Source organism: Strigops habroptila, chromosome 6 (genome assembly GCF_004027225.2).
Source record: "Strigops habroptila isolate Jane chromosome 6, bStrHab1.2.pri, whole genome shotgun sequence".
In the NCBI taxonomy this organism is placed as follows: domain Eukaryota; kingdom Metazoa; phylum Chordata; class Aves; order Psittaciformes; family Psittacidae; genus Strigops; species Strigops habroptila.
Genome location: NC_044282.2, coordinates 30,173,225 through 30,189,875, shown reverse-complemented (window position 1 = coordinate 30,189,875; position 16,651 = coordinate 30,173,225). Strand labels below are relative to the sequence as shown.

Genomic DNA, 16,651 nt, shown 5'->3' with positions numbered 1-16,651 from the left:
CCCATTTTTAATAGGTATTGAGTGACAGATGCTAACGTATTTCAGCAAGGTGCTGAGGAATAAAGTAAATTCTTGCTAGAGCAAATTTTATCACAGCAGCAGTGCATGTTCTTATAGCTACACATGAAAAAGCATTCTAGAAACAAGATGTGCACTACTCTGACAAGGGTAATCAGGGAAAGGACACCTTTCACTTTACTGATTTCTGGATGCATAAAATATTGCATGTTTATAAGGCAACTGCCTTGCAAGATGCTGCCCCTTTTTTGAAGACTAAGTTTTTAGCTCCTGTTAGATGTTCTTGCAGGATCTTGCAGCCCAAAGTAGGGTAGTCATCAGAGTTCCTGAACTGTCCTGGACAGCTGCTGCTGATGGGCAAACATTTTATTATGCTTTGGCACATCAGAACAAATCAGTAGGAGCTGGATGCAGCCAAGGCTCTCCAGAGATCAGGTTTTGGGGGAGGCAACTGCAAAGCAATTGCATCCCACATGGGGTAGCTATTTTGCCCTTAATACTAGCTGGCTGATGGCAAATTATTGAAGATCACTCATTTCTGTCAATATTTAGTACACCTTTCCTGATTGGATAAGGCAAATTTTTATAGTCAGTTTTGTTGCCATCAGTTGCTTGCGTGAAAACATCTTCTCCCAAGAGCCTCATTTTAGCTAGCAGAATGTTTGGAAACCAAAATGATTTAGTTGACAAAAATTCCCACTTGATAAGAGACTATATTTCACCTATTTTGGGTTTGATATTTAGGTTTGAGTTCTAATTTGTATTTATCAGTAGTGGACTCATTGGAATCAATGGAACTGTGGTAGCACAAAACCTGGGCAAATGAGCTCAGGATATTTGGATTTGCCCTGAGGATTAGGAGTGCCCAGTCCTATGGCCCTTAGGGGAAAAGCTTTCTGCCAGGTTATAAACAGTTCCTTACCTTCCACATGACGAGCTCCTTCCACCTCCCTCCCACATCCCCAGTGGCCGTTCATGACTTGAAATATGTTCAATTTTGTATGTTCATGTACAAAATAACAAATGAGCCTAGAGTACTGGTGATTCTGGAGAAGATGCTGAAGTACACTGCTAATATGAAGCATCTGTGGGATGGGATGCAGAAAAAGACCAAGTGGTACATTCTACCTTACTGCAAGGCCAGACTGCGCTGATCTGGAACAGGACCACAAAGTGTGTGCAGCAAATTCCCATTTAAAGTAGCACGGTTGTGTAGTCTCCTTTTACTTGTTGTAATATGCAATTTGCACTGCTGACAGTATAATACAAGGGCTACAGTCCTAGTCCCTCCAACCCTAGAAAGCAGCCAAAAAAGAATAGCAAAATGCTGTATGATTGTGCATGCTGCATGTAACACCAAACACTGCACCACAGCTTGATGCCATACTACTTCTCTGAGAACTTGAGATGCTTTTCTCTTGTCATGTCCTCGTGTTTCTTGTGTAATCAAGGATATGGACAGATTAGAGAAGAAAAGCCTAGTGATGTTCTCTGATTACAAAGCTCTTGCTGTTACTTGTTACGCTGGTAAGGAGTGCGAGTCACTTATTAGTTAAGGGAACTCAGAACAGATTCCTTAGCATTAGTGCTTGAGGCATTAATGCAGGATGATCTACTGATGGGATGAACCTGCAGCTCCAGAGCAACCTTCTCTCAGCATGACAGCATACACATGGTCATGATGGTATTTGTTAGGCACGTTATATTTTAGAATAAGGTAACTACAGGAGAAAGAAGTACTGGAATGGCTTTGAAATTGCAGCAAGTTTGAAGCAGAGTAAACGTATACATTACACATTTGGCAAATAGCTGTGTATACGTGTGTGTGTATATATATATATAGATAGTCTTTGCATAGACTATAAAGGTCTTCTGGCATCCTCTTATTACAAGCAAAGTAACTAACTTTGGCCTTGGGAGCATACCAAGATGATCTCTGTGCATGTATCACCTGTGTTCATATGCTGCTATTTCTTATCAGTCACTATCTCCCCGGCTGAGTGACTGAGTGTTAGACTCTTGTAATGTGAAAGTAAATGGGCTCCCCTAAAAGGCTGCTGAGTGCTTAGTGAAGCACAGCATCAGCCCTGAACCCAGGGGTTACTGTCCCTGGTTACACATTTTCTAATGTGTATCATGTTACCGTTGCAATACTTGCGACTTGCTGAATTCAAATATACCCCCAGAGTAACCGTATTACATTAAGGTTAAACAATAGAATGGAGTAAAAAATGGCTGTCAGCAATAAAAAACTCAATTTGAACTCTCAGCCACCACTGACCCTCCCAAAAAGATGTTCACTGAACTCTCCAGATGGTTTTTTTTTTTGGTGTTACATGGACAATATTGTACTGAAGAGAGTTTAATGTCTAAAATTAAACTGCTGTTGGCAAAGATGTATAAACACTGAATTAAGAGGAAATTTTCTGGGTGCATTGCGATATTAAATCTTTCTAAAAAAAGAGTGCTGCATGCAGACATTTATTCCCAGCTGAGGGGGTAAAATACATAGGTTTGACTTATCAGAAAAAATCAACTGCCATTTCAACAACTTTATTTCAATTCAGGTATCTAATTAGTTGGTCCTCTTACATTTTTTTAAAGTGAGAAAGCCTTTTATAATTGACCATGAATAAAGAGTTGTTGTTTGGGAAAGGTCAAATTGTCATGAGACATTTTTCTAGTGGGTTTGTGTTAATAAGCAGGCCCAGAAGATTATGTATTAAGAGGTCCTGGCATTTCATTTCACTCATGAGCTTAATAAGCATTGACATTTCCTATTGGCAATAGCAAATTTTCCAGTCCACTAACAAATATTGTTCTGTATATGAAGGTTATAGTATTGCAATGTACATGTATATATTTGTATACATGCTGACTGAAGAAAATAACTAACAAGGGAAAAAGCATGCCATGAAGAGATTGGTCCATAATGCGGGGTGAGAATCCCCTTATGGACAGGTATGCTGATATAAATACCAGATGGACTGGTACATCAAGCAGCTGAATTCAAATCTACATATTTTGTTGGTGCCTGAAACGCCACAAATCCCTGGATGCGGGACTGTTGTGTACAAACAAATAGATTAGTGCTGAATTTGTATTTGAGGTCTTTCATTTTTAACTAGGACACAAGTAAGATGAGGATTAAGAGAATTAAGAGGCTCATTAAGCTAGCATGTCAGAACAAGTGTCTTGCAGCACATAATTATTAACTTTGTCTTTTTAACTGTAAAACCAAGGCAGAAGAGCCAGAATGATCTACATTTGTCACTCTGTCACTATGAGCTGCCCAGAAGCCAAGTTCAGCGTCCAGTGAAACCAACAGACCTCCTTCTCCACTGTCTCCAGTGAACCTCAGTGCACTGGGAGTGAACTCCATCTCTTCTCCGTCTCCAGTCCTAAAAATTTTTGTATCTCTCAACTTTTTTTCCTTAGCATCCTCACTGACACTTTTTGAGTAGTCTGTTTTTTCACAGGACAGCCTGATAGCTGCAGCTGTAGCTCCACTTCTATGTAGTGCTCTGCGTAACTTATATAAGAAGCCTTTAGTTTATTCTGAAAATTTTCTTATCTTGCAGCTGTGCTTCATCATTGTGTTCTCACCACCAAAGGTGCAATAAATGTCATTCTGACATGCTGTCACAAGAGGATAAAATACTACTGGTAATCTTCTCTCATTATTCTCAGAACAATTCAGTTCTACCTGACACTGTGAAAACTAAGAGGATAACATAAAATTTGCAAAATGAATACCTGAAAAGCTAAAATACTGCGAATTCAGGATGTTGAGCAGCTGCAGCTTGCTGTTATCTTGTCTATGTTAATTATGAAAGAATCTTCCAAGAGTGATTTAGCTGGGCTCCGCACCCTGGCATCAAGACTCACCTTCTGTTTGGTAAAACTGGGTAGCCTGGACAACCCTGGTTTACTGACTTTCATGCGTTGCTGAGTATTTTGATCAGGGCACCAGACTCTGTATTTGATTTGGAATGTTTGCTCCAAGACAAGAGTTATGGTATTGCCCTCATCTCACATCAGTATCTTTATCATGTTTCTTTTTTTTTTTTTTTGCAGGTCAGTAATATTATATACTTCTGCAATGACTGAAGAAATAAATAGTAAAAAATTCTTCACTTGTCCCTCAAAGACACATAAAGATTTAGAGTAAATCATTAAGGACAAAGCCAAGCCCTGACTACTTCTCCACTGCAACTTTTCCCTCAGTGCAGCTGATTCTGCCTGAGAGAAGCAGAATGATGATGCAGCTCACAACAGTCTGACTGCCTATAAATTTTTCACTGGTGTGAATTAGGTGGTCTTACTCAACTCACACAAATTTTTCAGTACAAAGAAAGAATTCCCTTTATGAAATTAGGGTTAATATTTTCATTAGTCCATCTCTGCTTGGGAAATGCAAGCTCTCTTTGCTTTCATGGAAGTCAGTCAATAGCACATCTGCCTTCAGCAATTTCATGTTTGGACACTGTACCTGTAAAAGGCCTCTGAAATATCAGTTTCCTGTGCAAATACAAATTATTTTTTTCTCTGATTATAATTTTCACATGCACTGCTGAAAAATAGTAATTCAGCTTGCCACTTTCTGTTCTGTTAAGGACTTTCTTTACCTCAATTAGCTATCTGCTAATAGTTTTCTCATTAAAGGTTTTTTGCATGTTTTTTGAGTAAGCCTGTTTCTTTAAAGCTTTAAAATAATGCAATAAATATTTACTATGTGATTTTTTAAAACGTTTCCAGCTTCAAAGTAGTCATTTAAGAACAACAGGTAGAAATGCAATAAATATACAATTAATTGGTCAAGCTTACTTTAGACCTGTGTCAAATTCATATACTGAGAGACTTGACTATTAAACTTTACTGATTGTCTTTGGCATTCTCATGTTTCAGCAGTTCTAGAGGATTAAGCATTTCAAAAACACATAAGGAATAGCTGGTGCCTTAAGCATCCTCAAAGCACCAAGTAGCAGTGTTTGATTTCACTTCGCACTGAAACTATGCAATGGAAGTATCTGCAGAAAGCTGGAGAGCAGTCAACAATATTCTCTTAAACCTGTGTCTGAATCATCATCCCACCACACTTTCTCCCCTGAATTCAACAGCTGTTGTGCCTGATTATGATGACTGTTCTGCCTCTGTTAAGACTTAGTTAAGATACAGAAACATTCATTTGCCTCAGCACTCCTCTGACTATAGCAGTCAGTATTATTTACTTATTAATTACTTTAAGTAGTTAACAGTATTCACCCTTGTAATTAAAGTGGGATATCGAGGTTGTATTCCTGCTTTTCATAAGAAAACTGTACAGACAGGTGTATAATAAGATACCTTGTGTGGACAGTAGGTCAGTGGTAGTTTATTTCCATAACATGACAAGTCACTTTTACCATGTAAGAACCTTTACCACATCTGCTACTGAGATTGTCACAAAAAATGACATACTAGTGCTCAAGTGCTCTAAAAGTCAGTTTTCTAATTAAAAAGTCCTTGCTAAAGAAATAATTCAACTGGGGTAGAATACTCTTGTGAAGTAATGAAATTAATATGTACAGTTGTAATTTAAACATGTAAAAATGCCAGAGACTGCCGGGAGTGTTATATATTGTAAGCTATTTTATATTGAAGTTCTGCACTGCTTGCTACCATACTAAAATCATATTAAAATATATTTTATACGATTAAGATACCAAGCTAAACTGAGAAGACTGGACTTGATTGGTATTCACATTGGTGAATAAAATAAAGAAGAAAATTGAGAAGCATTGAATTTGCAAATATTAATACACGTCTACAAAGCAATAGAATCAAAGCTGAATGAGAAATATCTCACTTAAAACTGTAGCTTCAGAAGGATTAGCAGCTCTTATTCCCATTGTTGACTGTTCTACAATTAAATTTGAAAAATTTATTTCATGTGTTTAAACTAATGAAATCTGTGTGAAAATAACCTAAAGCTTTACAAACACCTGGAAACATAAAGAAGCATCCATCTAAACATTGCAAACACTCTTGCCATGCCACTGTAACGATATTGGAGCACCACAAATGGAGAATTGGAATATTATTTTTGATTCGTTTTACTTTAGAATGATTAGAAACGAAATGTGACAGGTTATAATACCTATCCTTCAGAGGAGAAGGTACGCTCCAAATCCTTGCCCTCTTTCTCTATTTTTCCACTGTGAGACAGGAAAAAGAGCACAGTTTTGTAGGTGATGGGACCATAAGACAGTTTTGTGGTACTGAAATTTATTAGTTTGCAAAACAGTAAAAACAAAGTAGAAGTCACATGATATAAATTCAAGTGATTTGTTGACCCAGGGACCTAAAAACAGAAAAGACAAACACGACATTAGAAAGTTAGAAGCTGTGACTTGCTTAAAATCTTGTAATCAGATGAGCACTTTAAGATTTGTCCTGATGCTTCCAGACATTCATTATCCTCAAGCCACACTATTTGTTTCTTTATTGGAACTTTGTAGTATCATGTAGGCTACTCTGCTTGAAAGCCCATCATTCCAAATTACGCGGCAGTAAAAATGGTTATTAAAGGAATGTTTGGCCATATATAAAATTTTGACTGTAAACTCAGTTATCTGTTATTTGCACCACAATTCCACAAGTATTATATTCTACAATACTTCAATTTAGAGAGAAAAAAAATCCACCAAATGGGGAAGAATGAAAACATCCACGGTTGGTTTAACCATGTTCTTACTGATGCAGATAACGATCTTACCATTCTGCAAAATAGAAGTGAAACTTGTACATCCTTTTAATTTACACCTGGATATCATTGCTTTAAATTGTGTTTAGTCCTGTCCTCTATATACCTTACTGTAAAATTGCATTGACAAAGCAATGTTAAGAACTTGTTGGAAAGAATGTGTTTAATCTTCAACCAGAAGTCAGAACTTATTTCTCCCTCCCCCTTTTATTTTTTAATTGCAATATGCAAATATATGAGATCTATCCTGGCAGGAGTTTTGCACATTCTAGATTTTCACAAACACAAACTCCATTATATTTTGTATAAACGTTATTGCAAATTTGTCTCCTTTTATGTCTCTGGTTTTATGTTTTTTGTTTGTTAGTTTTAAATACTATGACATCTTTTAAACTGAAGAACAAACACCTTAAACTGATATTGGCATCAGTGCCAATTATGTGAGGCATCTCGGGTATGGCTGAGAAAAGCAAAGGTGGAAGGCCAAGCCCTCTCTCGAGATGATAGAAATATATAACGCCATCCAGAGATGTGATTCAGAGCACCCAAGTTACAACTTGCCTATACTAGTCTAATACAGATGGCATGAGTTATCTGCTAACAAGGAACTGACTATTAAAGATTCATAGCTGAGCTCAGATGGGCTTTCTTAAGCTGGAAGGAAACTGAATTCTCCAAAGCGAGAACTGTAATAATTATAGAAAGTAAAAAATTTAGTATCATTTGATCATAACACATTATTTGTTGAAGTCAACTTTTCTAGGAAGACTAAGGATTATTAATGAGTGAGGGAAATGTATTATTTAGGGCCTGTTACTCTCAGCAACGCCACTTTAACTGATATTTGTTCCAACAGGACCACATGACATCTAAACTTAATTAGTTTCATTCACTTATGACCTGGCAAAGGGTAATCTTTCTCCCCCAGCTCAAAAGTCTGTATTACTTGTTTTAAAGTACTTTTTATTATTTTCCTACTGTATTGGTCACTAATTTTTAAATAATTTTATTCAAGGCACAAATATATTAGTTATTTGTGATACTGGATTTTCAAATTTTGAACTTATTTCTGGCCTTTTTATATTCCTTTTTTATTAGAGGATTAGAACTACTGTAATCAAGTCTGAAGGCAATAAACTTCTTCAAAGAAGATTTTAGCCCTTTAGTTCTAAAGAAAATTAGTTTTCTATAACAAAGCGCAATTATACCACATGCAGCAACAGCTACATGTCTCTCCTGGAGGGAGAGCTCCTTCATGCACAGTGACAAAGATGAAGAAGAATTATGGGTGGGTTGTAGGCTTGTCGAGTTTTCAACGTTATTGCATGCCAAGTACACCTTCCCTCTTCTCCTCTGAGCCTCGAGCCTTTGTGGCTGCTCCTGTCTTCCTAGGAAACAGGCAAGAGAACTTTTCTGTTTTTCCACTTTGGATCCAGTCTCTCAACACTGCCAGAAAGGTTTGGTTTTAACACAAGATGGGGTCTGAAACTGAAATATATGAAAGCTTCTATTACATATGTTACATCTCACACATTGTGGAGGGCTACCTACAACCAATGTAAAGCTTACTTACATGAATTGATTTTAAGTTAACAGTATTATGGTGAATTTGGATGGAGAGAGATGATTAATTTGGAGAGAATTAACATTAAACACGGAGGGGGACAGTCATCGGGGAATGTCAATTGTAGGAGAAACGAAAGAATTCAGGAAACAAGTGATGAAGGATCATTAGCTTTAAGAGTCTAAAAGGGCACATGTGAGGTTCCCGAGAACCTCGCTGCAGAAGCAATGAAGTTGACTGGCGATATGCAGTGATGACTGTGTGAGAGAAAAGCCCCAAGTGTGTGTGTAGAACATGAGAATCTGGTCCAGGTGGAAACAATGGGATAGCAATGTGTGTCTGTGTCTGGGGAAGAGACTTAAAAGTAAAAAAATCAAGTGAACAAGTGGCAGAGCATTGAGGTGTATCTTCCTGCTATGTATGTAGGTGGAGAATGAGGTGTTATATTTTTTCATTATATAAGTGACTCAGAAGATTTGCCTCTGGATTTACAAATTTGCTTAGCAGAAACACAAATTGTTTTCTGTATTTCACACAGTAATTTCAATGAGTCGCTGGAATTACCAATTGCATATAAAGTAAAGTTTCATTTCTTTTGTCTTGGTTAATGTGCATTTATATTGTGTATTTTGGGGGCATAAGAAATCATATTTGATGGAAGCAAAGCTTAACCTTAAATTAAATCCAAAGTGATTGGATAGCTTAATAATTTAAAGAAGTGATGTGTTAAATTGGGAAAATGTATAGCACTGTTTCTCTTGTACATTTTTGCTTGGATTAGCCATTTCATTTCAGCATGTTTAATTATGTTTTGAAGATGTGATACAGATTTTGTTCAATTCACATTGTTCCTGCTTTACCCAGCATGGTGATACCTGAGCAGCAGGCTACCGTTAAATTTTTGCCATGCAGTAATCACTTAGTCCAATATGTTTAGGACTCCTCAGGATACCTGTAGTATTCTGAGTGCGCAGTTCTATGTTTATCACAACAGTGAACGTACTATGAACATTTTCTTAAATCTGACATATCCTAATATGGGCCTGCTGAAACTTTTGTATTCAGCCTCATCTTCAATTTGCAGATAACTTCTAGGCTAATACCATATATAATGCTTGAGAAAATGACATGGCTAGACCTACCTTCTAGGTTTACTTCTCCAACCATTGGACTGAAATGGCACCTCCATGAAAAGCATTCTTTGCGTATCTGAAGTAGCAAGCAACAAATGAAAGGGCACAGAGAAGTGCTGTTGGGGGAGAATGTTAAGAAAATCCTGTCAGTTTATGGTCGAAGAAAACATAAGAAAAACAGAAAAACATGCAAGGAAACAGAGGGGTTCTTACCCTGTATAATCATAGATGTGGAAAACCTGTTGAGCCTTCTTGGCACAAAGGATGGGTGAATTCCAATCCTGGGAACATCCGGAGTAGTTCTTGCAAGAAGTAATGGGATTTTCTTTTCCATGACAATGCTGGTTATGCCAAACAGAAAGCTATGCTAAGTACAGATGGCGCTTAGACAGCGGGGGATGAACCAAATGCAGAAAGAATCCCCAAACATCCAGAAAACAGTTTTTCTACGGGTTGCTTAGAATTAGTAGTGAGTGAGGAGAGCACACCTGAATTAAGTGCTGGGCAGTAGGAAGATATGAAACAAGCCTGTGTGAATATATGAGGCTAATTACAGAAATTAATGAGGCTTTTATCAGTTGCACATACAGAAATGTGACCACCCTCTACTCCTCATCAGTCAGTATCTCACAGATAAAAACTCTGTGATACACCCTGAAGAGTCTTCTCTTAGAGTCTTTCTGGAGAGCTTGAGAATGATCCAGGCTGGTGAGACTGAGATGTAGTACAACAGAGTAGCTGAAGTATATTACTGCTACCTTTATTTTGTCCTATGCTTCTGGAATAACTTCTCCAGAAATAATGCTTCCTCCACGATGGTCAGTAGATTTACCTCAGTTGTATATTTGTTAGTAGCTACAGTTAAAATGAATTCAAATTAAAATTCTCCTTACTGTTTGGGAAATAGAAGTACATAATTATTGTTGTTGCAGACTCTGTGAACTCTTTTATCACTTTATATATAAGTTTGCATTTGTTTTACTCCTGAAATGTTATTGTTTTTTAAGATAACAATCTGCCATACGTTACACAAGTGTCTTCCTTTCTGAATGGTCATACTGATTTAGGTAGAGTCACAAGACCACCACAGAGGCATAAAAGAAATTTAACCATACTGAAGATACTCTGATAAGTTAACTCCAGAGGGGAAAAAGTATGAAGAAGAAAGATGAATGCTAGAGAACAGTGAACAGGTATCATCTCAGAGAGTACAAAAAAGCAGGGGGTTTGCAGTGGTTGTAAATGAAAAATGGAAAGAGCAAAGATTTTGCAAGAGCTACAGCAAACCTTTCTGAGTAGTCAAATGTTTAAACCACTACATCTGATCCAAGCATTCCAGAACTTTTCAGTAAGAGGATTTGTCTCTTAATTCTATTGTAAAATCTCAAACAGAATTTGAAATTCAGAGGTTAGGCTTACTTTACTAGCATCTTCCTAGTAGTTCTGGGCTACATTGAGGGGTAGAGTAGTAAATGATATCACTGTTTGGCCAGCACGTCTGTTTAATCCTCACTGGCCTGCTCTTTACCTGCGCCACAGACAACATCACTGTCCTGAACAAGCACAATACCATGTGAAAGAAGCTTCATAACTGCTTTTGGCTATTCCTCCCAAGACTGACGAATCCCATCCTGCATGTCTTAGAAGGATACTTCATGTTAGTTTGACTCTTTATCCCTCACCTGTTTTTTACGTCCCTTTTCCCATATGTTGTATGTATGTGAGCCTATTTGTTTGTGCGAGGCTGAATCTGATTATCTTTTAAGGAGCAGTGAAAGATTTTTTTTTTACTGCTTTGATCAGTGACCTCACATAGGCACAATTGAAGTAGTTCGTGTGGGTTATAGACATGCAATGTTCAGGAGTCTGTAGTAACGTTCAGCCTATAGTTGCACGTGTATGATAACCGATGCAATAAAGTCCATCTGTGAAACAGCTGATGCGGAGACCTAAAAGAATCTCAGACCATGTAATTTCTTGTAGCCAGGTCTTCCTTTCATGGTAAAGAAGAGTGAATTTAAAGTTCTAAACATGTGGTGAAGAAAATTTGCTCCATCTTCTGGACTGTAAGGTGGGGAACTGGCTGGGAATTAATGTAACAGAATTGAAGACAACTGTTCAGACCCTAACCCTCTATCCAAGCTCATACAGCATAAATAGTTCCTGCTATTTCACACCAGCAACAGTTAAAAGTTTGAGTTTTGTGGTTTTTGTTTGTTTGTTTGGGTTTTAAAAAATACTACTAAGAAACCACAGCTATGAAATGCAGCCAGGCACAATGTGTGAAACATTCTGTGCCTGCTAGTGAGGAATTTTGCTTGCCATATTAAAATTAATATCACCAACACTGCTGACATTAATAAAACCTCTCTCATACATGTTTTTAAGTCCTGGCTTTCCAAATCAAATTCTATCAGCTCCTATGAAATATGCAATATTCAGGGAAAGAAAAAAATACAGGGAATGCTGTACTCAGAACTGCCAGAGATGAAAAAAGCTATGAAGAAATTTTAAAGACTATACATTACTTAATCTTTTCTAAACTTAGTAAAGAGATTTTTAACCTCTCTCTTCTGTTAAGCATGTAGTACATTTGGTGTGCAACAAAATTTTAAGCAAACATAATAACTCCAGCTTTGTGTCATTGCTAATAAGGTAAACCTTCTTTTTAGAGGGAACAATTATTTTTCTCCTGCTACTCAGCTGCAGAGATAATAAAGGAATTCTTATATTCTAGTGGTTGTTTTAGACATAACTTGTGTTCAACAAGGAGGAGCAAGATAGTGGGCCTTATTTTGGGTAAGGTGTGTTTTTGTTTTTTTTTTTACAGTTCTAGTCAGTTTGTTCTGTCTTGCAGGTTGACAGGTTCCAACCCAAGTGTGCAACAAATAATTTCTTGAAATAGTGTTTAAAGGGTCAGTAACAGCTGTTCACAGGAGCAAACATGCAGTTACAGAAGATCCACACCTCTTTAAGCGAAAAACCCCATGCTCTGTGGGCACAGGCAATAACGGCTTTAGGAAAAAGAAAAACCTTTATGTAATATCTTTTTACTGCATTTCAAATTATATGGGAAAGTTTGAAGAAATTTGTATTAGTAAGTGGTGAACTTTCTATTTATATAATCCTACCTAAAATTTACTTTGGTCCTGATATTTGCCTGATGACATTGAAACTCAGTAAACTATTCAATGTGTTATCTCTGAGGATCATTTAAAAACACAGAATGTAATCTTCATTTTGAACTGAGATATCAAAGCCTGTGCAAGACTCGAATTATGGTCCTATACTCTCACTCAGAAACAATCAAGCAAGCTTGAACCCCGGGGCCAGGGAGAGGTCCATCTCCAATATCCTTCCTCCTATCCAGTGAAAAACAGTGAAGCAGTAACTGTAATAAATTACAATAAGGAAATTCTTTACAATTTTAGATCTGAAGACAAAGAAAAAAACTAGTATCTTAAGCAAAAATTGGTATGCATTTTTGGTGAGACTCTGCTTCTCTTCAGCCATTTGGAGCTGTTATTCTGCAAGGTTTTTCAGCTATTTAGCAAATTGCAAAATAAACATGCTAATTTATGTGGGTTTTATGACATCAAATCCCTAACCCAATGAGTGAATAGAATGAAAAATGCCTATAAATTTTTTTCTTCCTACAAATGTAAGACCTTTCCACAGTCATAATAAATGATATTTATAGGTATGCTATGCTGTTATTTGAAGGAATGATGTGCTTTTATCAGTAGGACTACAAGAATTTTTACCATAATATCCTGTACAAAGTGTGCCTTATCCTTAGGCGTTTGTTGCTGAGTTGTTGTTGGGGTATTTGTTTGTTTGTTCTATGTTTGACAACCTTGAAGTCCGGTACATTAGGATTTTCCTCCAGTAAGCATCAGAAATCTAAACATTTCACTTTTGATGGTCCAGAAAAAAATTCTGTCACAATTGAAAGGAATGATTACTGTACTTATACGTGAACTCTGTGTATTAACAACTGGATCTCTTCTACTGTCTTTTATGGAAAAATCTTTTGTCTTACCTTGTCCAGACAGACTATCTTGGTCAACTTCCTTGAAAGGTGGTCCTGTTATATCTTCAGCTTCGGTTTTCTCTTGCAGGAGACTAGGTGGGATAAAGCTACTTGTGGTATAAACTGCCAGTGTGGTAGCCTGCTCCACTGGAGACTCATAGCCATCGGTGATAAAGTCACTGCTAGCAGAATCATCTGCTGGAGGAGGCAAATAGGAATCCTCTGGTTTTGGAGGACTACTAGTGCTACTCAGAGCACTGAAAGGCACTGTGAAACTTTGGTGGTCAGCAGTGATATCTTCAGTGTCTGGAGTAGATTTCTCCTGAAATGGTTCTCTGGAAGGCTTGGTAGGGAACACAGGTTCAGATGAAACGAAATTATTGAAGTCTTCAGGGTCACTGATGTCTCCACTTTGCACAGGGATTCCAGTTGTAAATTCGTTGAACAGGATGTCTCCTGTTTGGTCCGCTGTTGCTGGGCTGGGGTAGCCCAGTGGGAGTTCCACACTCCTGGAGTCCTCCTGAAAAGGTTTATAAAAAGCAGCTTTCATTATCATGTTTCACTTCCATTGCTAAAAACACCCATAACCTTTAGCCACAGGAGCTTGCAAACAGCTAACTCAGCATGAAGTCATGGGATGTCTGAAATGTTTGGCATGTGATCCTAATCACATTTCCTGTAATTTAAAAAATGGTCAAAGAAAGATGACATTCACCATCCCTGTCAATTGCTCTCCTTCTGCCATTGAAATATACTACTGAACTAGGGAGACACTATTAACTTGGTAATTAAAACAGGAAAAGGTAATCAAGCAGTAATATTCACCCATAAACACTCTAAACTCCATTGCAGTATAACAAGACAACATTTATCTTTACAACATTTATAAAAGGCAGATATGTATTTTAGCATAAGATCCTTTTTCTGTATATTTATGTACATTTTAACACTGTTTAATTTCATTACTCACAGAGAAATAAAGAAATATAACAACTAGTATTAACTTACCAAATCAGGGCCTGCCAGAGGAATAGTGACCATGGCCTGGATATCATTATCAAAATCTATAGATGGTACAACAGATTCTGGAAAAAAAAATATTAAATAGAGTTACACAGTATTTCAGCAGTAGCACCCTGAAAACTGATCAAAACAAACTCAGTAAAAGCAGTATTAAAGCGATTCTCCATAAAAAAAAAAATTTTTAAAAATCCATGCTAAGAAGAAAAAGGCATAGATTTTCATTAAAGCTGGAAATCATGAGGAAACCAGGAATTTTCTATAAGTATTTTTTGTGCTCCTTTAGAATAAATGAGGTAGGTCTGCAGAGAGCTGAACCATGGATGAATGTTTAAAATCAGCTGAAGAGTGAAGCACTTGGTTAAATCCACTTGGGCTATGATGACTCATTATACTGTGTTGCTTATTAAGCCTAAATTCTTTTCAGTTTTACCCAGAATCCGCACCATTGCTACACTAAAGTTTTGGCTTTAGTGCCTGGTGGCTTCCTTCACTCCCTCAGAGAAGCTCTTTAAACATAGTAGCATGCAAGCTGTTTTTCTAAAACCAATTATTAAAAATAACTAGTGAGGAAAAGTTGATTAAAATAGTTATTACTAAAGAGTTCTATGGGCACTTTTTTTTTCCCTTAGGACTTTTAATCTACATTAAAATATGAGATATTATTACAGAAAGTATTAGGTCATTTAAATATATTTTTTGCAAGAAAATGTTGCTGTTTGTAAATGAAAAGCTACTGTTACATTTTGGTGTGTGTCTTAAGATTGTTTTGACAAATATACACATGAAAAAATATTTCAAACTATTGTCCCCATTTTTAAACTACTTCCTCAAAACTAGAGCTACGCTAGCTTTGAGAAAGATCACTGATGGACTGAATGGGGATGTTTATTAGGTGGTTTACTGAGCAGGCTGGAGACCTTCAATGTTCTGCTAGAGGTCTTCAGAGTCAGCTTGTCATCTACACTCCCTCTGTGTTTTGGAGAACAAAATGCAGTTTTATAGTATGTTTTACACCATTGATTTTAGCTTGAGATCAAATACTCTTTTAGGTTTCTGTCTCTCTGACTTCACTGAAAGGTTAGATGGGTTCCTTACAATCTAGACTTGGCTTTCAGAAAGCTAAATTTACTTTAGAGGAAGCCCTTACTTCTTATCTTATCAAGGATACTGGGAAATTAAAATGATATTGTGAATATACATAGTATTTCTCACCCCTCACCCCTCCCTTATTTTTCTTTGTGTGCAAAATATCCAACTTTTCTAAACAAACAACCGAGAAAAGCGGATCCTCCAATATGATTGGAAGTTAGGCGTATAATTATAAAGACATTTTGCTATAAAGTTTAACTTAGATCTGTGCATCCTTGGGATGCTATGCAACACTTAGGAGGGTGAGATACATCAAATGAAAGCAATCTGTTAGAGAGCAAAGGAGACCTTACTGAAATTGCATCAGTTTGAAAGGGTAAGGTTGAGACTTGCAGCTGACACTGGCCTGCCTACTGACCATCAGTAAACTGAAGTGTTCCGAGGTCCACTGGCAGGGACTGGTCTTCGTGGAGTGCTATGGCAACCAGTTGCTGGAGGTCTGTTACTGTGAGTTTAGCTGCTGATATCTCCCTCTCTTCTTTTGGAGAAAGTGGAATTTTTTCATTTTCAACCTTATTAGATCCAATAGTTGAGATGTCACCTGCTGTGCTTTTGATTTCTGAGCCATCTCTCTCAAAGTTTACCACATAACGTGCTATAGTACTGCTTGATCTGCAAGAGGAAGATGGAAAAATGCCCAGTGCAGCAAAATCAGTTACTGGCTGAGGGTTGATTTTACAAACAAACAAACAAAAATATATGTAACCAGAACGTATTACACTCTGTAAAAATAATGCAGATATATTTCTTCCTAATGAGACTGTCATCTTCAAATTTCTTTTGTAATGCCTAAACCTTTATTTCTTCTATGCAGAATTTTTAATTAAAATTCCAATATTGAAGAAAATTATAAAAATGTTCTAATATAATCCAGTTTAATCTGACCACTCAGAGACCTGTAGAACTCCTAATGTAATTTAAAGTCACAGATTATTGGTTCGGTCATAAATGCATGCTGGTTTTACTAGAAGCCATGATCACCCGTT

General features: G+C 37.1%; 1 protein-coding gene across 1 annotated transcript in view; it reads right to left on the bottom strand.

Moving 5' to 3' along the window:
* Positions 1-16,651, bottom strand: part of IMPG1 (interphotoreceptor matrix proteoglycan 1) — a 56,413-nt gene that overhangs the window by 10,511 nt on the left and 29,251 nt on the right. Inside the window, exons 10-12 of the mRNA XM_030490349.1 lie at positions 16,024-16,277; positions 14,502-14,578; positions 13,503-14,013 (exon numbers count right to left, since the gene is read on the bottom strand). Coding sequence (XP_030346209.1) covers positions 13,503-14,013; positions 14,502-14,578; positions 16,024-16,277 — 842 coding nt within the window. The remainder of the gene's footprint in view (positions 1-13,502; positions 14,014-14,501; positions 14,579-16,023; positions 16,278-16,651) is intronic.